The 24979-nt window shown below is 33.9% G+C and overlaps 1 protein-coding gene across 1 annotated transcript in view; it reads left to right on the top strand.

Moving 5' to 3' along the window:
* Positions 1–15083: 15083 nt before the first annotated feature.
* Positions 15084–24979, top strand: part of PLEKHG1 (pleckstrin homology and RhoGEF domain containing G1) — a 141723-nt gene continuing 131827 nt past the window's right edge. Inside the window, exon 1 of the mRNA XM_031937631.1 lies at positions 15084–15787. Coding sequence (XP_031793491.1) covers positions 15670–15787 — 118 coding nt within the window. The 5' untranslated portion in view covers positions 15084–15669. The remainder of the gene's footprint in view (positions 15788–24979) is intronic.

Here is a 24979-nt window from a genome sequence, read left to right as displayed (position 1 = left end):
TTTCTCCTCCATTTTCTGGTGGGAAAAACTTTTTTCTACAGGGAATGACACTCTTTGGTCTTTTTAGGAAAACTACTTTTTCTCACCTTATTCTCACCCCATTCGTAACACATTAAGCAAACTTCTCTTCCTGTCATTAGGCAGGAAAGATGTACAGACCAGCATCCATTCTCAGAAAAGTAGCTGACTCTAGACCATTAAAATAAAACCACATTCACCTAGAATTCTTTGGCCAATATTCTGTAACCACTTTCAATGTATCTTGGACAAATTTCTCCTCTGGTTTTACCTTTTGTCACATTCCTCACAATCAATTAATGAAGTCAGTATATTCCTGTATATTATAGATGTTAAAAACAAAACAACTATAAATTCCATATATCTTCTATTCTTTGCTCCTCAACCAACAAAACTAATGCAGAGACAGCCCAATGTATATATGTGGGAAGATAATTGAGTGGAGGGTAGAAGACAAGCATAATTTTTCAGTATTCTTTGTAAATATTAAATTTCTGTTAGAAAAAGCATTTACAATGTAAGAAAGATAAGAATTATTTGATATATTTCAAAGTTTGATAGAAAACATAAAGAGATACTATTATGTATGACTTGGGAAGCTTTAAATGGGCCTCCTGGTGTCTCTCAATCTGAAATGTTCTTTTTTTTTTTTCATTTCTGTACAGGGAAACTCATAAGAGGACCTATTTCTATGTAGCAAAGGATAAATAATTCAACATTTCCTGCTACATATCACTCAATGCTTATTTTTATGCCCCCCTCAAATTACATATTCTGCCAAGGTTTCTCACTTGTTAAAGCATTTAATTATTGTGTTTGGCAGTCTTGGTTGGTTGCATTATATAAACAAATGCCTACTTCAAACATTCAAACTGGTTTTTTTTATACTCTGCCAGAATACTTTTGTATTCTATTTGATGTTTCAGTTTGGATGTTGTGTTTCTAATAATATAATTTGTGTCTGTGAATAAAATTTGGAGGTGGATCTGCCATTTTTAGATCTTCAGAAATTGACCATCCCTCACCCCCACCCCACCCCCAGCAGATGTTTTAATGATTGAAGTTAAGCCAAATTGTAATTGACTTTTACCCATAAAAAGGAGGTAGGGCCCAAAGAGATGTCCTACCGTGCCTTTTAATCTTCATATTAATATACATCATGTTCATCCAGAATTATTTTGAAGTGAAGTGTGTAATATAATTTGTTGTCTTTGCATACAGATGAATAAACTAGTAGATAATGAATGTTAATTTTATTCTTCTAAATGTCTGCCACTGCTTAATAGATGCTTAAAATGAAAATGAATTATTTTAACCCACTAAAGTACCACTTAATATTACTTGTCATAAAACCTAATAATTCTCTACTTTCAATTAATGATAATTTTTCTGCCTTCTGCCTTTGAGGCAAAAATAAAAATAAAGCAAATTTATATTATGTACTTAGTTAAAGCTAGCAAACAAACAAAAAAATCTTCCAACTGTCTTGGGACATATTTAGCTAATTTCTTTTATCTTTTCTATCTAAATTCCCATACCATGTAAATGAGACTGAAAGCAATGCAAGATCCTGAATCAGTGGATTTCATTTTAGAAAGGACCATCAAGATAATTTAGCCTAACCCATTTATTGTATAGAAATGGAGAGCCAGAGAAGTGGTGAGTTGTCTAAAAATCACGTTGGTGATTTATTAAAGCAGAAACTACACTAATGCATTTAGAAGGATTTTCAGCAAGGGATGAAAAGAGAGGTGATATAGAGGAACTAGCACAGAAGTTGGGATCCTGGCCTTGTTTTTGCCACTGACTGGCTTCATGATGCTGCATACATCTCTCTAAACATACTAAGACTGATTTTTAAGAAGCTAGCGGGGATAGAGTGCTGGACTTGGTGTCAAGAAGACCTAAGGTACTTCATAGCTATGTGATCCTGAGCAAGTCACTTATCTTCTGTCTGTCTCATTTTCCTTGGGATAATAATAGCTTTTACAGGATCAAATAAGGTAATTTTTGTAAAGTGGTTAGCACAATGCCAGGCACATTTAGGCACATTAGGCATTTAGCAAATGCTTATTCCTTCCTTCTTTACTTCCTTCTCACCTGCAAAATAGGGGTAATACTTGCTTTACCTATGTCAGAATTATTCTAAGCATCAAATAAGAATATCTTGATGAGCATGTTTTACAAATTATAATTGTTAGAGCAATAAGCGATTATAACCAGAAAATTAATTGGGGATTCCACGTATCCATTTTTCTGATAATCTGGGTTGATTTTTTTTTTATTAGAGAGATTACTTTTATGCCAGTGACCTGAGAGTTCTTATACTGCTCTGTGATTTCCTTGGAGTCTAACATTGTACCAAAAAGTGACTTAAGCAATGAGCAAATTTTGGCTCATTTTGATCCAGGGGTTATATATTAGAGATTATTGTTGTAAGAATTGTCCTCAAAAGATTTATTATGGTGTAGTCCTTACCTTTGATTTCCAACTGTGAAATACCAGATTTTGTCCTGAACTTTGTCCTGGAATGTGAGCTGGAATGATGGATTGTACTCTGAATTTAGAATCAAGAAGCCTGGATTTGAATACTAATTCTCCCACTTATTTGCTGTGTGCTTTGGAATCAGTCTCTTCCCCTCCTTGAGACTTATTTCTTCACCTTTAAAATAAGGGGGTTAGACTATATTAGATATAAAGTACCTTTCAGCTCTGAGTCTAGTTTGGGACAATATACCATCTTTGGTACACATAAAAACCTTTCAGAAATAAATATTTTCCATCAATGGGAGCATCATATACTCATATCTTTGATAGAGGGCTATTAAAGAAAAACAAAAGCCTTATCAGTAGGACAATGACTCAGTGAAATATCTGAGCACACACCCCCAAACTTGAATGCATCTTCCAACAGTTCAAGATTATGAACCTCTACAACTTCTTATTCTATGTTATTCTTCTCTATATATTAATATTTCCCTTTAACAGGAAATCCACTAAACCCATGGGATGCCACACATCTGGTCTACCTCATCTTATAATCAGACATATCTTATTGTTTTTCACATAATTGGAAGAAATATGTTATCATCAAAAAATTCCAGACTTAGATTTTGAGAATTTTTTATCTTCTAATATTTTCTAGATTTCCAGTCTTTTTTTTGATTCCTTATGTTTATTCAATTCAATAAATATTAATCATCTGATATACTAAGTGCTGAGGATACAATATCAGTGGCTCTCTTGCCTTCATAAAGCTTACAATCAATGTGGGGATGAGTTATTTAAAAAATGTTTTTGATAAAATTATTAATTTTTTTCTCTAAGAGGGAGAGTTGATGTATTGGATATCATAAAAGCCTTTTATAAATTAACAGGTTTTGTTTGTTTTTGACTGAGAAGCAGCCTGGAGTGGTGGATAAAGAACTGGTGTCAAAGTCAGAAAGACATAGGTACTTTGTCTTTATTTATTTATTTATTTAAACAGATATTTTTAGCTGGAAGTTCAAATCCATGAACTTGATTTTTTTAAAAATATAGGTAGGTAGCTATATTTCAATATAATTGGTTTCTTTTGTGATCCTATGTAATTTGTTTTAAACATTTAAAAACATCATTCTGAAAAAGCATCCACAGACCTACCAGACTCCCAAAGAGGTCCTCAACACAAAAATATGCTAAGAAACCCTCTTCTACAATTATGTTGTAGAAAAGTTGCCAACCCAGCCCTAAAAGAGGGAATTACCTTTTCCAGAAGTCGCTTACCCTGGCAAAAGTCAGAAGTTTAGTCCCTATCCCTGATCCTTTATCTGGGTTTTATCTCATTGATACTCTCTAGACTTTCTTTCTGGTCTATCAAATATAAAAATGGAAAACATTTTTGACCATCCAAAAATGTTAATCAGGAGTTTTAAAATGATCTTTTTTCTCATTACCTACTTTTTCCCCTCCACATTTTTTTTGACAGTTGTGGGAAAGGATGTGAGGGACTTAAGGCTATGAATATATTTATATAGCCTAGATTAAAGATCAGAAGTTCTTATGATCTCAATTTGATAAAATTCTATATAGATATTTTGAACAATTCAATCCACAGTGAATTTGCTAGGTATAAGAACAGGATAATTTGATTTATTTTAACTTGAGTTTTCCTTATCATTCCTTCTTTCTCATCCTTTGAAGACATAAGAACTAGACCTAAGGGAAAAACAGCCTTTCATTAGTGTTGGCACTTGTAAAGGAAACTGTGGATTAATGCCCTTGTTATTTAGCTAAGACCTGGCCAGCTGTACTATAACCTTCAATTAATCCTGCTGGAACATATATGAGTTCTATATTGAGTTTTGTTTTCACATGTTAGTGATATGAAGATAACATTTTCCATATATTTGTTTAGAGAGCATTTGATGCTCTCTAATCCCTATCATCTTTCAGGCCCTTATGTTTAGTCTCATGGAACTAGGATATCTGTTGAGTTTCTCCACATCCTTTAAAGCCTAAAGCTGAAAGACTTCCTCTTTAGAACTTCCTGGTTTCCCACAAATCAGACCTCCCTCCTTATACTCCTATACTCAGACTTCATTTAGCCTTTCATTCATATCTCCAGTATATACTCTTTATATATTATTTTGTAATATTATTTTTGTCTAATATCATATGATGTCATATGGCAAGCTTTTCAAAAGAAGTGACTATACCTGAATTGTGCATCTTCCCTCAATGCTTTCTATGTAGTAGACACTTAATAAATTTTCATTTAATTGAATTGAAGGAAGAAAGAAGAGGAAGAGAAAGAAAGGATTTCTAAAAACAGTACAAACTAACAAATAATTCTTAGAAGCTTGGGTCAAGGAAGCAAGACAGTGAAAATTCCTATAATCCTCTTGTAAGTCAATTGAGACAACCATTTATAATGAGTAAGGAATAGTAGTAAGGAATATTATGTATTGTTATGTCAGGAACTTTCTGTATTCCTTTCATCAGAACATGCCATTTTCCAACCATTCAAGGTTTAAAAAAAAAGAAAGAAAAGAAAAGAAAACATTTACATAGAGTCATGTAACTTTATAAGTTACCCTCCCTTCTTTAGCTTTAAATTCTTTCAGAATTGGCTCGTCTATAGGAGCTTAAAGTCAAACTACATTGAATTTTTAAAAGGTAAATAAATTAATTCTTTGTTGTACAAAAAAAAAATTCAGGCTCCCCCAATTAGAAACAAAAATGCAGCATTGCTTAAGCTCAGACAGCAAGAATTCAAAAGAGTATTCAGAAGTTTAACTTGACTTCTGTCATAAATAACTCCATTTCTAAACAAAGGCATTGTTCCATTAGCAAACTAGTGTTAAACTCAGGACTCCTTGGTAAACTGAAGTTTTTACAAGCAGATTCATTTTGAGTTGCCCATTCTCTCTTAACTTAATTGTTGTAAATGGTAGGAATTATTTTGTGCAGACAAGGGATAAAGGCTAATCCAGGTCAATCAGTACCTTGTAATTTATCCACATACTTAGAGAAGGGGGGAAAAAGGTGTGTGGGGAGAAAGGAAGGAAGAAAGAGACTTTTGGAGTCTTTTCAGTGTAAACCCCTGTGCTGACCCAATGGAGAGTTTTAAAATTCTGAATAGAGTTCATGTTTCAGGCTAAAATTGCAAATAACAAAGGCTGCGCTGGAGCAGATGGCTATATAAATTGCTATGGGTGAGATTTTGTTGGAAAAACATCTGATGGCCAGTTGGCAAATGAACTCGTTATGAAGGAGTACAATATCTGGGGTATCTTTTAAATGTGTTAAATAAAATTATATTTATTTCATCCTCAAATTTGTTCTCTTATGTTAGAATTGTCTTTATAAAAAATGAGATTATTGACAATTCGACATTTGTATAGATATATATGTTCAAAGACTGGGGAAAAGAAATGAAAAATTAAATAATCATTTTTTTAAAAAATAAGATGAAAATATTAAGTTTAATTTATAAAACTTAGAATGTTACAGCGTTTTTCCACTGATACCATAATCCTGTTGTATAAACAGAAAATGAACCACACTATAATCCTCAGCATTATTTCAAGAGTGGGGTGTACTAGTAAAGTACCTCTACTTTTATGATAGTTTTATAAATTTCCAGTATTTATCACAATTTATGTTACATCTCTCTTATACCCTGTTTGCCTCAGTTTCCTCTCTGTAAAATGAGCTGAAAAAGGAAGTGGCAAACCATTCTAGTTTCTTTGTAAAGAAAATGCCAAATGGGATCATAAAAGGTCAGACATGACTGAAATAACTGAACAGCAACAACAAATAATGAAATATATTTTTCCTCCCAGTAGAGACACCAGATGTAGCATCTCCTTCAGAAGCAGTTATGTTGGTTGGTTTTAATTAACTAGAATCATCCATTGTGTTAAAAAAAAAAAGTGAAAAGGACTAAACAATAACAACAATTGACAGTCACCACAAGTATGATAGATAATTTTAAAACAATAATAGATAACACATATAGTATGGTTTGCAAAGCATTGATTGACATGGTTTCATTTGTTCTTAACAATAACCCAGAAAGGTATTTTATATATTTTATTTAGGTCTTTATTTGGTGGGGTAACTGGGCCTCAGAGAGGTTATAATTCTTGCCAACTAATAAGGCAAGCAGGGTCTCCAGGTCCTACATTCTTTCTGCTTTCCCAAATGTCTTTATACATCAAAATCTTGATTGTATGTTCTTATAAAATCTTAGCATAATCAGTAAGTAAAATAAGTGTAAACAGTTCCCACTTTTTTCTAAAAACCCTATCCACAGATTGTCATTAAAATATCTTTTTCCCATTGACACATTTAGAGTTATGTGATTATATATGTAAAAACTTTACAAACCTTAAAAGACTAAATAATTTATTTTTAATTTATGAAATAAAACAAGTATTTTTATAACATAAATAAATAAAAAGATGATTATGTAGGAAACTGCAAATCTACCAAGTACAACTTGCTATAATCTCCAAATATACAAATTATCACATACCTTTTTTCCTTTTTTCTTCCTTCTCCACCTCCCCCAGAGATGTCTGCCATTAGACACAAATGTATATATATATATATATATATATTCTATGCATACTTCTATTTATCAGTCCTGTCTCTAGATATAAATAGTGTTTTTAACCTTTATGTCCTTTATTTTTAATTTGTGTATTTATAATGACTTAGTCATTTAAAGTAACAATAATATTGTTTTAAGAGCACATTAATTTTCTCTAGAAGTCAACAAAATTATTTCGATAATCTGATTGGTCCTTAAGTACCTTGACCAAACTTCCTGTTACTTAAGGGTAAAAAAAAAAAAATCCTTCCCTTGTGAAGTTGGAGCTCTACTGATATATGATGGATGTTTGAAGACCATACCAATCACTATACCCAGACCTACTGCCTAAGCAGGTTTCTATATGGCAATATGGGGGTGAGTCAAAGGAACTTAATTGCCTCTTATTCTATAATCTTGCTATGTTAGAACAAAGTTAATTGTTGTTAACTGTTCACTGATTTACCAGTGCCTCATTTCATCCTAAAACCAAACCTAAACTAATAGGGTAGTATAGTCAGACCTGCCCCTAATAGCTTCTGGCCAAGATACTTAAAATCAAATTAATCATGATCATGGATAACAATACATCACACAAATAAAGCTCCCATGATAAGACCATTACCATTTATAATAGCAAAATTGTTCTCCAGAACTTATAGATAGGGCATTAATGTTCTCTGCTTCTCTTTTCTTTATATGGTAGATCTCAGGGTATTATAAAAATTTACACGGAACTTATAAAAATATGGCTACTGAATAATAAATTTTATTTTTATATTATATGTGCATTAAACATTATTTACTTTTATTTAAATGTAGAATCGTTCTTTCAGAGAGACTTGAGTAATTTGGGTCTGTCCAAGGAATTATGAACTGGTTTCCTCTCATGATAAATTTCTCTTTTACAAGTAGAAGCATTTGAATGTACTGTATTAGCCTCAGAACTAAGTTTAAACTAATGTGGTAAGTGATTGTGGTATGGTCATGGTTCCTCCACAGAATAGCAGATATTTCAACATTCTTTTGTCCTCTTCTACAATGTATTTAAAGCTAAGAGCGGATTTGCTTCATTTCTGAGCAAAACAATAGCACAAGGGAGATCTAAGTAACTCCCCTCCCCTACTGTCCACAGAGTTTACTTGACACTTTATTGATCATTGGTGTTGAAGCATTTCATACTTGATTGGAAAGTAGTAGTAATAATAATAATAATAATGTTATCTAGTCCTTGTCACTGATTTAATAGAAATCTCTAGAAGAATTGTTAACCTAGTTCTGCAACTAATCTGAGAGTGCATGTCCTTGTTTTCTTCCTTCTGTAAATCTGTAAAAATAAGCAAAAATAATTGACAAGTGGGCTATACAACTATCAATCTCAAAATAAAATGCAAAGGATGTAGAACATTTTTATATTTTGTGTTTAGTAGCAATACTAATCTGCTGGATTATTGATTTCCACCAATGTACTTCTCCTAAGCAAAATACTACTTTATATGCATTCTCTTACAACTTTCTGCTGTATTTGATAGTTAGACATAAAATCTTTAGAACTAGTATAAAAAAACAAAGTCATTCAAACCAGTAATATCAAACTCTAACAGAAACAAAAAATGGATCTCTTATGGTCATTTTCTTGTCTTAGAAAGCCAGAAATTAATATTATCTATGTTATATTGCATATTTCTTTATTTAAATAAAAATTTTCCCAAGTACATTTTAATCTGGTCCACTGCATTGGACAACCTTACTGGCTGCTTGGGGCTCATAGGCTCTTACTTTCATACTTCTGATTTAGACCAAACTCTTCCCAAATGCATGAATGCCCATTATAACATCCCTGATACCTCATCATCCAGTCTCTACTCATGTGCTTCCAGTAATTGAGAGCTTGCCACTATAAAAGTGGCTGCAACTGCTGAAAAATAATTCATGCTTGAAATATTGAAGTAACCTTTTATATAGTCTTAAACTCTACATCTACCTGTTGGTAGACTAAATAGAACTGAAATGCTGCTTTTCTTTGCTTTTTTACTGCATATTAGATCAAGTTCTAATTCTTTAACTAGATAATCAAGGCTTCTCATCACTTGGAATCACTTTACCTATTTAATCTTGTCTTATAACTCTCTCCAACAGAGATCCTATACACTCATGGACACCATCCTAATTCCCATCATAGGTTCCACATACTCTTCTTTTAGTCTGATATAGCTTCCCCATTCATCTTTGCAAATCTAGATTTTATTCATCTTTCAAGGTCTTATTCGACCTTCTCATCCATAAAGTTCTCTCAGATTCCATCCCATGATGATTTTTTGCTTCTCCAAATTATTGGAGCACTTATCTGTTACATGCAGTCTCATACTTGGTTATATATTGCTCTCTAGATTCTCTAGTTTCAAGAATGGATGCATTGTTTCTCAAACTATCTTAAAAGTGGGAAGCAGTCCTTTTTTTGTATGTGTAACATCATGGTGCTGGTCATTGAGAGAATGCTGAATTGTAATAATGTTGATTTCCAGCTGTCATAGAAATAAAATAATCCAACTTGAAGATTCATGAGAAAATAGCTTGCCTTCTGGTTCTATACAAATTTGGAGAAAAAGAACTACTAGTTTTTCCAAAGACTTTTCTTCAACATGAAGAATGCTGAAAAAATACTAAACTATTTCAAAGATAGTACTACTTTTACTATCTTCTAGAGAAAAATGTCAAGAAATATGACTTGGAGTAACAATGTTGTAAATATATCCCTCCGTGGCCAGCTAACAAGATCCTAGAGTAAGTTGCTGTTCTGAATATCCAGCATAGTAACTACATCATTACTGACCAAGGGCTACTAGAATTTCAATATGACTTTAGCCTGTAATATATCCAGTCTTATCTTTATAGTGGTCAGATACAGGAGGAGTGTAAACAATAGCATCAAAACCTTTGTGGATTTTGTTGCCATAAAATGTTTGTAAGCTTATAAGCTTAGACACCTGGTTTGCCTGCCCAGACAGGTGTTCACTGAATTCCTAAGACTAACCTACCTAATTGATTCATAGTCAGCTATATTAGTTTTGACTGTCCATTGGTTTATTTTGAGAAAAGGTATTATAAGGCACAGAAAGTGTACAACTGGCTCTACAGTCATAGAAGGACAAGTGCATATTACCTAAGAAGGGGAAGGGGAGATCAAGGGAAATGATTGACTATAGTTCATCTCACTGTAGAAAGCCATGGTCTTTTCATGAATGTTGTTAGAAGAAAAAGTGGAATAAATGAAGCTCCTTAAGGAAAGATGAATTCCCCATCAGCAGCAGTCTTCAAGTGAAAAACTGATTGTTACCTCCCAGCTGAATGTTTATAGTAGGGATATATGATAGGTTAAATTATGGGCTAGAATAAATAACCACTGAGACCCTTCTAGTTCTATTTCTATGATTCTAAAAGTAAGATAAGCAATGAATGTATTTAGAGTTATGTGAAGAAAATGACATTTTCACTCACTTATCAGTGCATTCTGTTATGTCTTCATCCCCTTTGCTATCTTAGATGGAGAACAGGTAGAGTTAAATGTCTTTCCAAACCATCTTTACAATACCTGATACAGTATGGTGTGGTATAACATGCAAATAAATACCCAGGCTCAATCTAACTCTCTGGACTAAGGAAGCTTAGTATGAACTGATAGACTATTTGCTGAGATAAAAAGGAACAAATAACAAGTATCAACTAAGACTTATTAATTGATAGAGCTCTAATGTTCTGTTTTTATATATAAAAAGATTTATAACTAGCTGAGGAAGATTTGGACCTTACTTCAAGTACCAGAATGATAAGGACAAACCAGTTCTTCCTTGTCTATGGCAACTATTCTCTTCACCACAGTATTCTCTCCTGAATAGAGCTGTTACCCCTAGGTTCCATTGCAATATTGTGCTTTTTCTAGGGCCCATATTTCTCTCAATATCCTAAGTTGTATATAATCTTTTAAAAAATTATTTTATGGAGAACTCACACAGGGCAAATGCTCACAAGGTGGTCAGAAAAAGCTATACAAGGACAATCTCAAGGCATCTCTTAAGAACTTTAAAATTGATTGCGTGACATGAGTGACACTAGCACAGGACCACTCAGTATGGCATGCCCTCATCAGAGAAAGTGCTATGCTCTATAAGAAAAACATAATCGAATTAGCCCAAAGGAAAGATGTGATGCACAAAATTAGAGAAGCTACCCCAAATGTTCCTGTGGACAATTTGTGTCTGACCTGTGGCAGAGCATTCCAAGCCCATATTGGTCTGATCAGTCACAATTGTACACACTGTAACTCGACTCTAACATAGTAATGTCATTTTGGTACTCTTCAAGAATGAAAGACAACAACTAAGTTGTATGTAGCCTAAACTCTCTGGGGGTTGGGTTGCAATTATACCTGAAAAAACTGCACTAACTGACTTTGCATCCAAAGCAAAAATTCCTAGTTAATCAATCTGGTGTCCCTGTTCAGTGTGACCTCTTTATGGGAGGAGGGAGGAAAGGGAGTAAAGAGCAGATGAGCTTTATTCTGAGACTGGTACTTTCTCTGATCATTTTCGTGCCCTTTAAATTTTCACAATTGACTAATTGGCAGATAAGGCAATGAATCACTAGTGCAATGCTAGGTAATGAACTATAGTTAAAGGAAATGCATTTGTATGGGCTGGAAAGGGTGGAGTTGACCTACAATATCAGAACATTACTCTTCTTCCTCTTCCTGACCATGCTTCCTATAGCAATAATGGTCATTACTCAGCTTCCTGTCTGGAGAGTCCATATTTCCACCTGCTAAAACTAGCAAACTGAACAGAAACTGATTCTGTTGTTAAGCCTTTAAGCTTGAACCCTGATTTCATTCACCAGGACCTTTAAAGGAAAAAAAAAAAGTATAGATAACCATCAACATCTTTCAGTAGCAACTACACCCCTAGGAAATCTTAGGTCAAAGACAGGGCTAGCTCTAAGGTAAAGGGATGGTGGTACTGCCAGGCTAAAGTAATGTTTTTATTCAGGTGAAATTAAGTTAAAATGAGCATAAAAGAAGCTCAAATGGGAAGATTGTGTCTCAAAGGGACAACTAGGCTCTGAGACTGGAAGGAGGGAAAGGGGAAAAGGATATTGCTAGACAGGGAACCTCTATATGGAAAAGGAATGATCACAGGATTATAGATTCCAGAACAGAAGGGATCTCAGAGATTGACTAATCTAATTTTTCACTTTTACCGAAGAGGAAACTGAGCTTCCAAATCTAAATTCTTAGATATTCCAATTTCAAGACTTGATTTCTACTGATACATTCAAGACCATTCTCATATACCCATATTGCCACCTTTGAACTAGTTTTTCTACTTACACTTTCTCTTCTTACTCTTATCATTGCAAAGGGAACTAAATGTCTTCTCATACTTTGTAGATCTCTGGTCTCAGCTATGTAGGTACTTCTTTCAATGTTGCAAACCACATTTAATACATTCATACTCTTGCTTTCTGTGCTACTTTCCCATGCATAAATTTTCCTGTAGGGACAATCATCTAGCATCAAACATGTTTGTGGCCCATGACATCCACAATACTTTTGAGAGCTGCCTGAAACAGATAAAAGTATAATTGGGAAACATTTAACAAAATAAATTAAAATGCAATAAAACAATGATAATGTTTAAATTGGCTTTCTAACTCAGTATTCAAGGCAGTTGGGTGGTACAGTGGATAGAGTTCTAGACCTGGAGTCGGGAAAACTATCTTCATGAGTTTTTCTCTAGTCTCAGACACTTACTTGTTAGGGACTTATAAGTGACCCTGGACAAGTCACTACCCTTTTTGCCTCAGTTTCCTCATTTGTAAAAATGAGCTAAAGAAAGAAATGGCAAACCATTCCAGTATCTTTGCCAAGAAAACCCAAAAAGGGGCCACAAAGAATTGGAAACAAGTTAATATATAGCCCACAAGGATCTTTATGTATGGTTTAGTGACTTCCATGTCTATTTGAATTAGATTTCACTGCCCTAATTTTTTATCTTGTTATGTGGACTGACCATGAGTTATATTTTGTTCTTGTTATATGACCAAACTACCTGCTTTTCCTGTCATATATCTTTCTGATAACATCTTTTATACTACTTCTCTTGTGCAATTCTTGGATGATAATGTGTTACAGCCTATGCAACATACCTACTGTACACCTCTTAATTTGTTTTGTTAGTAACGCACAACTTGGATTCTACTAAGGTGATTCTATTTCTTGACGTGATCCATAAAACACTAGAAGAATATTGTAATTTAAAACAAAAATGGGTCTTTTTTTCAAAAGTACATTTGGGACAATTAAAAGCTCCATTTATAAAAGCACAATTCTCCAAAGTCTATGCAGCTCTTTATCTTTTTTTTTTTTCATTTCTCAGCCCAAATTACTGTCTAGTATCTATTCAACAAAGTTCTATGACTTATTCAGCCAACTGCATATCATAGGCTGAACAATAGTCATTCTTTATCCGCTTGTTTTTTCCAGTGTGGCTGTATAACACATATATCATTTCAAGAATATCCCTGATAAAAGTATGAGAAAGAAATAGGAAGGCTTTTACAAACTATACGTGCTATAAGCATTTCTTTGCATCCACAGCTGACTAAAATACCTAGAAAATATATATTCCTACTATACTTATCTTTTCTTGATGGTTTTTTAAAAAATCATTTAATTAGTAAAGCAAAATATTGATTAAATGGCTTTTTACCAGCAAGCCCTTAAGCAACAATGATACTCTGCTCATGCATTAGTCAAAATCATATGGTGGCTTGAAAGATTTGACAACAGAGATAACATTGTTTAAACTTTTCTATTAATACCAATTGAGGCATAAAACAGGAAGCCTTATCCTTGCCAAGGGCATTTATCATGACTGTCATGGAGGCAGGTAGGTACCTCCATGGGATGGAACCCTGGATCTGAAATCAGGAAGTCCTAGAGTCACAAAGATTTGAGTTCAACTGTGACCTCAGATAATTTCTAGCTGTGAGACTCTAAGCTTGTCATTTAACCCTGTTTGCCTCAGTCTCTTCAACTGTCAGTGAAAAATCACAATAATACATCCCTTAAAAAGTTGTTGTGAGGATAAAATGAGATAATGCTTGCAGTGTTTAGTAAAGTGCCTGGCACATAGTAGACACTTGATAAATGCTTATTACATCTCGGTTCTTTTCCCCTGTATTTCTGTCCAATGCAGCATCCAAACAGAAGAGGGATTCCTTGAAAATAGTGAGGTCTTCCAGATGCTCCTGTTTTAGATGACATTGTGCTGATTACATCAACCCTGGATGCATCACAGAGCTTCTTAAATATTTTCCATCACTATGAATTACTAATTAAGCCAAAACAAGCAATAAATTAAGGGGAAATTTTAAAATAGAACTATAACAGGTTTGTTTCATCACAACTGTATGTGGTCATTTTTTTTTTGCTGGAATAGGTTTATGCATGGAGTCATACAATTTATGAGCTGAGAAAAATATTAACTGTCTCCTAGATGAAATTAATTTAATTATAACTTTAGAGAAGAGGGCCGAAATGGGAAAAAAATGCTGACAATGAAAAAAATGCACCTAGACATCCCTAAAATCTTGAAATGACTGTTAAGAATATTAGAATTCCTCAAACAACTGACATTTTATCTTAGTAAAAACCATTCTGGTTTCATTTTCTGCCAAACTTCCTTTGAATGAGGAAGAAAAGAAGGAAAAAAGAGAAGGAGGGGGAGAAGAGATGGAAGAAGAGGAAGAAGAGGAAAGGGTGGAGGAAGAAAAAGAAAGAAAAGGAAGAGGAGAAGAAGGATAACAACAACAACAAAAAGAAGAAGGAAAACAATGAGAAGGGGGAGGTGGAAAAAAGAAGAGAAAGAAACAGAAAAAGGAGAAGAGGAGGAGACAGAAGAAGGGCAGGAGGAGGAAGAGGAAGAAAGGAAGAAAAGAAGAAGAGGAAAAAGGGGAAAGGAAGAGAAAAAAGAAAAAGAGAGGAAAAAGAAGAAAAAAGGAGTGATGACAGCACATAGACATTTAAAGCATTACATTAGTTTTGTGTCCATTATTTTATTTCACCTTTACTCCCTTAATAGTCTCTTAGATCTAACCACCTGTGTATATCTTAGCCATTAGGGGGCACCTGCAAACAATATATGAAGAAAAGTCCCCGTTTTCTGCCTCTTTACAAATCATTTGTTAAGTCTTTCTTTGCAATTGATTGATTCATCCCATTTAATATCCCTTCACCTATACTCTCCACATTCTTGCTATGCTATTCTCTATTTGTCTACTTTTTATCTCCCAGATTCCTCCAATTTTCTGTCTTGTTGAAGTCAAAAAGAAAAAAAAGAAAAAAAGAATGTGGGTGGAGACCTCACTGGGTGGAGATCTCAGAAGGTGACAACTGCTCTAACCTGTCTTCCCTGCATAGAGTAATATTATTTGCAAATGAGGAAATGTTTCTTCCTACGGTTGCTGTTTAGCCAGAGCATCTCACTCCCACAGTCAGTCTCTTGTTCTCTGTGGGAATGTTGTCAGTAACTATGGTAGAGATTCTAGTCAGGGGATGGAAGAATCGAAATTCACTTGGAAAGACAAAAAGAAAAATGGTAACTTCACAGCTCCAAGATCGAAGCCAAATTTGGGGTAGGTTCAGAACACTTTTATTCTATGTAATTTTTTTTTTTCATTTTAAAATGTTTGGGAGAGTGGGGGAAATGGATTCAAATTTTATTTCTTCAGAGTTGGCAAATTCTCACATAATAAATGCTTATTATTATTCTCATCTTTACTTCCAGGTGGAGATGGTAATAAACTGGAGTTAGAAAATAAGGGATAACCCTTTTTCTGCTATTTGATTTGTTTGACTGGTAGTTTACCAGATACATTTAGTCTTGCTTTGCTTTTCTATACGTGATTTGGCCAAATGGCTGAATCACTCATTTATAATATGAGAAATAAGTCATTCTGGGTTTTATTCAGTTCCATTTTTATTAGGAATTTTAAGGTACCATTAATAACAAAAATGGAGCACTCTTCTTAACATAGATAAAAAGCCATTGGGCCAGTATTTGAGTTTTGTTTTATTGAAAATAAAGAATCTCAAGATGATAAATGACTTATTGGTCCCATGAAAAGAAATGTAAGCAGGCATTCTCTGTTAGGGATATACATGTTTGTGCATACATATATATGCACATATAATGGCTATAAATATATGTATGTATACATATATATTATAATTTGTAAAACCTAAAAAGGTTGAAGTATTGAGACAGAGGTATAGCATAAAGAGAGGTAGATTTGGAGTCAAAGACCTAGGTTCTAATTCTCCTTCTGTGACTTTGTATAAGTCATTTGCCTTCTGCACAGCTCAGTTTTCTCATTTGGATAATGAGAATTGAGCTTAATGATCCCTAAGATCCCTTTCAGGTCCAAAATTCTATGCTTGACATCATGATTACATCATAGAATTCAAGATTTGTGGTTAGAAGGTATCTTGCATTTTACAGGTAGCAACAGAGGCCCAGAACAGAAGCAGTTAATATGCCCAAGATAGTAGCAATTCTTCCAGTTCAATAAAATCTCTTTGCTTCTTATGGTGGTGAATTATCAATCTATTTTGTTTATTTGACAACTCCTAGGACCTCCCAAGAGTCATAAATGTTCACTAACTCCAGTAGGTAATGCTTAACTGAAGAATTTGTGCTTGCCTTTTGATTGCATTTGGCCTTAAATGGTCAAAACCACCTTCAGGCACTTTGCTCACTTAAAGCATTTTAAATGTTAGCTTAAGTTGTCTCTAACATGAATTCTGCAGTAATCAACATTTCTCTTTCCTCACCATAGAATAAAAGTTTTATTTTGTCTAGCATAAAATTGCCTTTTAAATCTTTAATAAAGGAAGGAAATAATAGCAAGTAGATTTGCAGTTTTATGTGCAATAATCTTTTTATTGTACTAGGTTACAGAAATGCTTATTTTATTTTATACATTAAAACTAAAATAAATTTTAAAAATAAAATTAAACAATAATAAAGTCTTGAACAAATTAAGGAATTATGACTATTCAATGAGACAGCAACTGGCAGCGGTTAATTTACAAAAAAAGAAAAAAAAGAAAAAACAGATTCTGAGAGTTGGAAGGGGTCAAGGACTTTTAAACCTAAATGAGAATTTAGTCAGCAATATTCTTTGAATCAACTGTTGTTAACATATAGAGAGAATGTTGTTTAACTTCCCTCACCAAACTGCCTTTGTAATGCAAGCATGGTTATCCATTAAGAGGCCACACATATAATGCTATAGAAATGCTTTGACCTGTTTTTTCAATAAAACTTAAATCAAAGGAGATTTAAAAGTGTCTACTCCCTCAATGGATGCTGAGTAGCTATGATGACAATTATATGAGAAGTTGCTAGAAGTATTACTAATACTGGATAGAGTACTAAGTTAGGAATATTAAATTGGAATAGCTGAGTCATAATCCTCACTAGAGAAGCAAATCTGAATTTGGTGTCGAGATGGGAGTTCAAATTCTAGTTTACACAGGCATCATAGCATGTCTCTATCTCCTCATCTGTAAAATGGCAACAATATTGCTTATTCTCTACCTTTCACATAGTTCCTAGGAAGAAAATACTTTGAAATATTAAAGTTTTTAAGAAATGCAAGTAGTTACTTACTATCCCTGGAGTACAGACCTGGTTTTCTCCTTACTGAAAAATGTTCTTCCTCTCTCTTCTTTGTTTCAAATACATTCTTTCTTGTCACCTATTTCATACACATTTGTTGAGCAATCATATTTTTTGTCCCCTCCTCCCACTGTTCTGAAAGATGCTTTCTGAGGATATGGATGGTCATTTTTTTCGTTGTCTTCCCAGCACCTTGTATCTAACAAAAATTTTTGAGCAGAATATTTTTTTAATTAAAACATATTAACCTCTCTCAGCCTTGAATATTTGCCTCCTTTTTTCCCCTTATTCATTGTGAGACCTGTGATATTTGCCTAAGGAGCAGCAGCAGACTTCAGGGTTTTTTTTGAGGATTCCTTTGGACTAGATGGACATAGAAACAAAAGTGATGTAAATAAACATTATACTCCAACATCTTTATCCAGAAAGCATGCAGGGCTTTGCTGTAGCCTGTTTGAGCCAGCTATTGAGTGATTATTAAATTTTCAGTGTGAGCATTCATATATCAGAAATCAATAGATCAAGGGCTTTATTTATTGTTTTGTTGATTACCTAGACTTAAGAAAGTGATGGGGAAAATATTATTAATACTGCATATTTTAAAATGTGTCATGTGTACTTTTTTGGAGAGACAGTTGTTAAACAGTACATTCCTGGTTATTAATAAACACATTTGGATTTTTGTTGTATTTTTTTATTCTGGTCTCCTTTTCTATGTCTTATATTTTACCATACCTTATGTATAAGACTTCATCTTGTATTTTCTTAAAAATGACCCACATTGTTTTGGATGTACTCAGAGTCATTCATTCCATAAGAATGGTACTATGTCTTTGTGGAGGAGAGAGTAAATGAACTAAATCCTTTGTTGTAAACTGAAAGCAATCAGAAGAACCCAATTATTATCCAATTAAAAGCAGGCAATCACTTAAATGTATAATTAGTCTCTTTAATAATCAAATATATGAAAATTAAAATAACTGGAGGCATTTCTTCACATTTTTCAAACTTAATTTTGTTATTATTGTTTTTCCTGAAATATAAAAACATATACATTGCATGTGGAATTGTGAATTTTAGGAATCAGAGCCTACTAATAACATTAGAATTATTAAAATATGTCTAATTTTTGACTCAATAATATCATCTTTAGGAATAGACCATAGGAGTGTTGTATGTATGTTGTCTAAAGTATCTTTATAAGAAACATATAGTAATGAAACATAATACAGTGTTCATATCTAACATGCCTCCTAGAGATCTTGATGCATTTCAAAGAGATTTGTGATCAACTAATCAAAGAGTGGGAAGCTGGGGCATAATCTATTTTCCCTATGATACCCAACAATGGGATTGATTTTCACCACAACCACATTTACCTTTATCCTCTAGTCCTCTCTCCTCCTCCACATCCATTTTTTCCCATTATATATAAATTCAAATCCTCCTCCCTTCTTCACTGAAAGTTGGCTCTTCAGGAAAAATCCCCCTACTCTGTCATTCTTATCCTCTGTCTTTTAGGTCATTTCATTACTGCTACAGGGACTCTGGAGGTTATGGATGGACACTTAGCAGTTAGAGTCCCCTCCCCTCTTTTCATTTTAGCTATACAGAGTGAATCTATACAAATTGGAAAAAAAAAAAAACATGGATAGATATACAGTATGCACAGCTGATCTTACTCCATTATAGTTTTATGTCTATCCTACTCTTCCTCCATGCTTATCTTTCAGTTACCACCATCCTTTCAGTCACCTAGATATTCATCTAATCTTTCCTCCTTCCATATCTCTTAGGTCTTTCCCATTACTCATACAACCACCAATCTCAGGCCCAAGTCACTTCTTCTCTGGACTATGACAATAGCCTCCTAAATGTCCTCCCTACCTTAGGTCAAGGTGATAACCCTTAAAGATTATGTCACTGTTCTACTCAGCAAACTCTAGTGACTCTTTAATGATTCTGGGATCAATTATTATTATCTCCTATTTATCTGCTATGCTTTGTAGTTTTAAAATGTATATCATTAATAGTATGGTTTCGTGACCATGGCCAAGTCATGTGATCTCTTTGAGCCTCTATCCTTCTCTGAAAATGGGGATAATGCCAGTAATATCTCTCAAAGGGTCATTCTGAACATCAAATGGGAAAATGTATTCAAATACTTTGAGGTTTGCCAAGTTCTGTATAAAATTTAGCTATTATTGATGCCAGTCTAGTGGTAGAGGACTGAGTAATGAGAATCCCTCTGGTCAGTGCATAGGTCCAATGTGAAAGAATTTGAGAACACAAAAAATCTGAATGGTTAAAGGAATTTTTATTGGCATTAAGAAGCCGACTTTGCTAGGAAGACAAGACTCCTTGGTGGCAAGGTCCTGTCAGAGAAATAACAAAGGTTATCACTGAGAAGAGGGTATCTTCACAGCAGGCAAGAGTCCTGGCAGACAGCTGTGCCAAAAAAAGAGGTCCCTTGGCAAAACATAATCCAACTTCGGACTTCTGCAGAGATTGGAAGTTCAAAATTGCCTTTTTATCGGCAGTCTGGGGCTAGGTTCCAGTTGAAAAGAGAGTCAATGCCCTCAGGCCTAGATACTTATCTTGGAGTTTCAAGCCACTCAATAGGAATATCAGGCCCAGATCTCCAATTGAATTTAAAAAAAAAAAACATTTTAAAGGCTTTTTCCCAAAGTCTGAAATTTCCTGAAGAGGATCTACCCCAAAAGATCAAAGGAGGGTGATTTGACCAAGATTTCTAATTGAATGAAACCATTTAACTTGGAAAAGGCTTGTCTGGGAAAGTATGCTTTTCCCCAGACTTTTTGGAGTCTGAGACCCCAAATCTCCCTTCTTTTACAGATTAAAGGAGACACAGTTTCAGAGTTCACTCCCGTCATTATTGTTATAGAAGTATTTTTTAATAATGGTGAAATATTAAAAATCTTATCATCTGAGGAATAGTTGAACATACTCTTTTATTACTCTAATGGAATTATTATACAATGGTTCAGTCATGTCTGATTCTTTGGGACTTTATGGACCATGAAGCATAGCAATACTGTCCAAGGGATTTTTTTTTTTTTTTGGCAAAGATAATGGAGTGGTTTGCCATTCCCTTCTACAGTGGATTAAGGCAAGCAGGGTTAAATGACTTGCTCAGGGTCACAGCTAGTAAGCATCTGAGACTGGATTCAAACTCAGGTATTTCTGATTCTTGGCCCAGCAATCTATCCTCTGAGACACCTAAATGCCTCCAAAGCAAATGGGTTAAATAACTTGCCTAGGGTTACACAGATAATAAGTGTATGAAGTTGTATTTGAACTCAGGTCTTTCTGTCTCTAAGCCTAGGGTTCTATTCACTGAGCCATCTACCTTCCTCACTAATTCATTCTATTCAAAGAACGTAATGCAACTAGGAATAACGTGTATGAAAACTATAGATACATATGGATGTATACATATAGATACAAAGTGAGATAACACAAAAAAGAATAATTTTGAAAGTATAAAGAAGGACTATTTTTTAAAAATGTGCACACATATCCATGAGTAAATACACAAATAAAATAGTAGAAGACACTGGGCAAAACTATTAAGGTCATTATAGCTATTTACAAATTCTTTTCTAAAAGCAAAAGTAATTTAAAATCTATGAGTTTTTGTTTTGTTTTATTTTATTGTTGCTATTAAGAACAAGAATTTGTAAGTTTCAGTTCTAGAAGAGCTGCCCTTGAATTGCATGCATAACATAATCCACACTGATTGTTGATATATTCAGGAATCTCAGCTCAAATCTTACTTTCTCTGCAAAGCCTTCCAAGAATATCTCAACCCTCTGTGAATTTTCTTGCCTCTAAAATGTCCTGCTACTTATGGCCTATATAGCTTCTTTGGTATTCACTGCCCTGCATCATTTATCTTTTCATGTCCTATCTCTCCCTAGGCCCTGCCTTGGAATCTATTCCTAGTATAATACTTTCTGCTGAATGGACACTCAGTATGAATTTGATGGTAATGGTGGTCTCTAATACTTGAAATGCAATATGTAACTATAAAGTAGAGGTTCTTAATTTAATATCCAAGAACTTTTTTAATATGGAGAGAAAGACTATTCTAATATAATTGTTTATTTTGTAATTCTATGCATTTTATTTTATACATTTAAAAGTATTGTTCTGAGAAGGGATTCATAGGTTTTATTAGGCTTTGTTAACATAAAAAAAATCTGCTAAAAATTATGACACAATATATAAAATAATGAGGGAGATTGTGTATGAAGCCCGTTTCGTTGCTTTCTAGTCTCACATTATATTTGAATTATAATTTTTTTTTAATTTCAAAGGAGTACTCATGACTACAGTAGTGCATCTGGGGAATATGTGGAAAATGCATCAAGGGTTCCTTTACCATATAAAAATGTAAGGACAGGGTTATAATCAGTTATAATCAATTATAGTTCAGTGCCTTTTCTGCAGATTTGAGAATAGTTGTCCTTTATCCATTATGTCTATTTAAAGTCTGTCCCTCTCCCTGCCTTCACTGTATCATCCAGCTCTGAGCTAGCTTATACTAATTTAGAGACTCAGTAATTGTCACTTATTATCTGATCCATGCATCTCCAAACCTATTATTTGTATAAGCTTGAATTCAAGCATCTTATCAAAAACACTAAAAATGCTTACATTTTATTTTTTTCTACACCGCCGTTCAATAGCCTGTCATATCCCTTAAAAGAGAATCTGAATAAATACAGCATCTGTTGGTGTCCCCATATTTTAGTTAATGTGTGTTTTTGTTTCCATGTGAACATTGTTTTTTGTGCCTTTTGCTCCATGGTGAGGCCCAGCAACAAGTCATTGTTCCAAAGAACAATATTTACCCTACTTTAAAAAGGTGATTTAAGATTTTTGTCCTAGAAGTTTTCTAGTGAAGTTTGTTGATGATTCAGTTTTAAAATTTGAAAGTGTCTTGGGATCATGTCATTTTTCTTAGTAATCGCTCAAGAGAGGCAATGTACCATACTGGATAAAGGATCATTCTTGGTCAGAAAAACTTTTGTTAAAGACCTGCATCTAAATTAGCAATAAAATTTTGTTGAACTTGGGAATTGGGAAAATTACTTTGCAAAAACTAAAGGAATTGATTGTTCGTTACTTTTACATATTAAATTGATTTTTGGATGGCATTGGTTTAGATCAGGGCTTCTTATACTTTTCCTACTCATGACCCATTTTTGCTTGAGAAATTTTTAGGCAATTCTGAACATATAGGTATATAAAACAGGTATACAAATTTACTAATAATCAATGACAATTTTGTGATCCCTGCATTCAATTAGAAAACTCCATATGGGGGTCTCAAACTACCATTTAAGAACCTGGACTCAGGATTGCTATAAAATAGAAATTCGAGACTTCTTGTTTAATTGGTTGCCTATATTTCAATGTTTAATGTTCCTTTCTTAGAATTTCACATATTTTTAAATCTTCCATATCTTTGCAAATATTCTTTAAACCAAAACACGTAATCTAGTTGTAGAAGCAGGTAGGTATCACAGTGCATGTAGTACTGGTTCTAGAATCAGGAAGGCCCGAGTTCAAATTCAGTCTCAGACAGACAAGTCACTTAACCTGTTTGTCTCAACTCCTTCATCTGTACAATGGAGATAATAACAGCACCAACCTCCCACAGTTGTTGTGAAATCAAATGAGATAATGATTGTAAAGTGCTTAGCATAGGTAGTTACTGGTATATAGTAGAAGCCTAATAAATATTTTAATTTTTTTTATTTTTTTGCATCCTAGGAAAAATTGTTTTAGATTTCTGAATCAAATGACCACTTTACTATGTTACTTTCAGATATACCTGGGTTATAATGTTTTGGAAAGCAGAAGTCAAAAGACTAACAAAATTAGCCCTACTGTAATTTAGAATCTTGTCTTTAAGTCATTTACTATCTTCTATTTTCATAACTATTTACATTTTTACAATATTCCTTAGGAAATTTTTGTTAAAATTGTATCTGTTTCTGATCCCCCTGACCACTCTCTCTTCTGGGCAGCATTGAAACTAAGTTTATAAGTAGCCAGAAGAAAGTAACAATAACAAAAAGTAAGATTACAAAGCAGAACCTGGAAATCATGTATGTTCAGTTGTTTCAGTCTTGTGACTCTGCATGACCCCATTTGGGGTTTTCTTGGCAAAGATACTGGAGTAGTTTGCCATTTCCTTCTCTAGCTCATTTTACAGATGGGGAAATTGAGGCAAACAAAATGTCTTGCTTAGGGTGATAAGAGCTAGTGTCCGAGTTCAGATTTTAATTTAGGACTTCCTGATTCCAGGTCAAGTGCTCTGTCTACTCCTCCACCTGGCTGCCCAGAAATCACCTACTAATATACTAATCTAAAATCATATCCTGGTATTCCCAAAACAGGAGAGATTTTGCTCTCCAGACCTCCTGGTCCTGTTAATTTCAGATAAATTCCAGAGATCTCATAAGTCCAGCAGAACATCAAATAGTGCTGATAATTTTAAGATAATGTAGATTTGTTAACTTTGAAGTTTTATTGGCAAGTCTGAGACAATCTGGACTATAATGTTAATAAACTAATGCCAAAGTGGCAAAATGAGAGTGTAAAAATGAGACTTCAGATTCCTTCCCAGTCCTACCACCCCAATTCTCCGTCAACTGCCAAGTGCACCCCACTCTAGTCCATAGTTATGTGAATGATACTGTGTTTCTTCCCCTCCCCAGAAAAAAGCTAATAAGCTACCTAAAGCAATATGGGTAGTAATGAAGCAAACTTAGTTTATTCTTACTCCATCTTAATGACCTTTCAATTAAGCAACATTGACTTTTCAAACAGCCCAATATAACTTTCTTTGCTGGTAATGTATTTCTTTAAGTAGTCTGTTCAGATATCTCTAAATGATTTTTAAATGCCTTTAGTCAAATAAATTCTGTAGAGTCTGACTGTAGAGTCAGCACTAATTCTGACCCAAAATCAATGAGACAAATGGTAATGATACAGATGAGCAGACTGAGGAGATTTGCCCAGGGCAATCAGTGTGTGACAGTGGATTTTTGGGGGTTTTTTGTTTTTTGTTTTCGTTTTCGCTCTCTCTTTTTTTTCTCTTTCTCTTCTT

This window comes from Sarcophilus harrisii, chromosome 4 (genome assembly GCF_902635505.1).
Source record: "Sarcophilus harrisii chromosome 4, mSarHar1.11, whole genome shotgun sequence".
Lineage (NCBI taxonomy): Eukaryota > Metazoa > Chordata > Mammalia > Dasyuromorphia > Dasyuridae > Sarcophilus > Sarcophilus harrisii.
The sequence above is the reverse complement of the archived record's forward strand: the minus strand, read 5'-3'. Positions and strand labels throughout refer to the sequence as shown.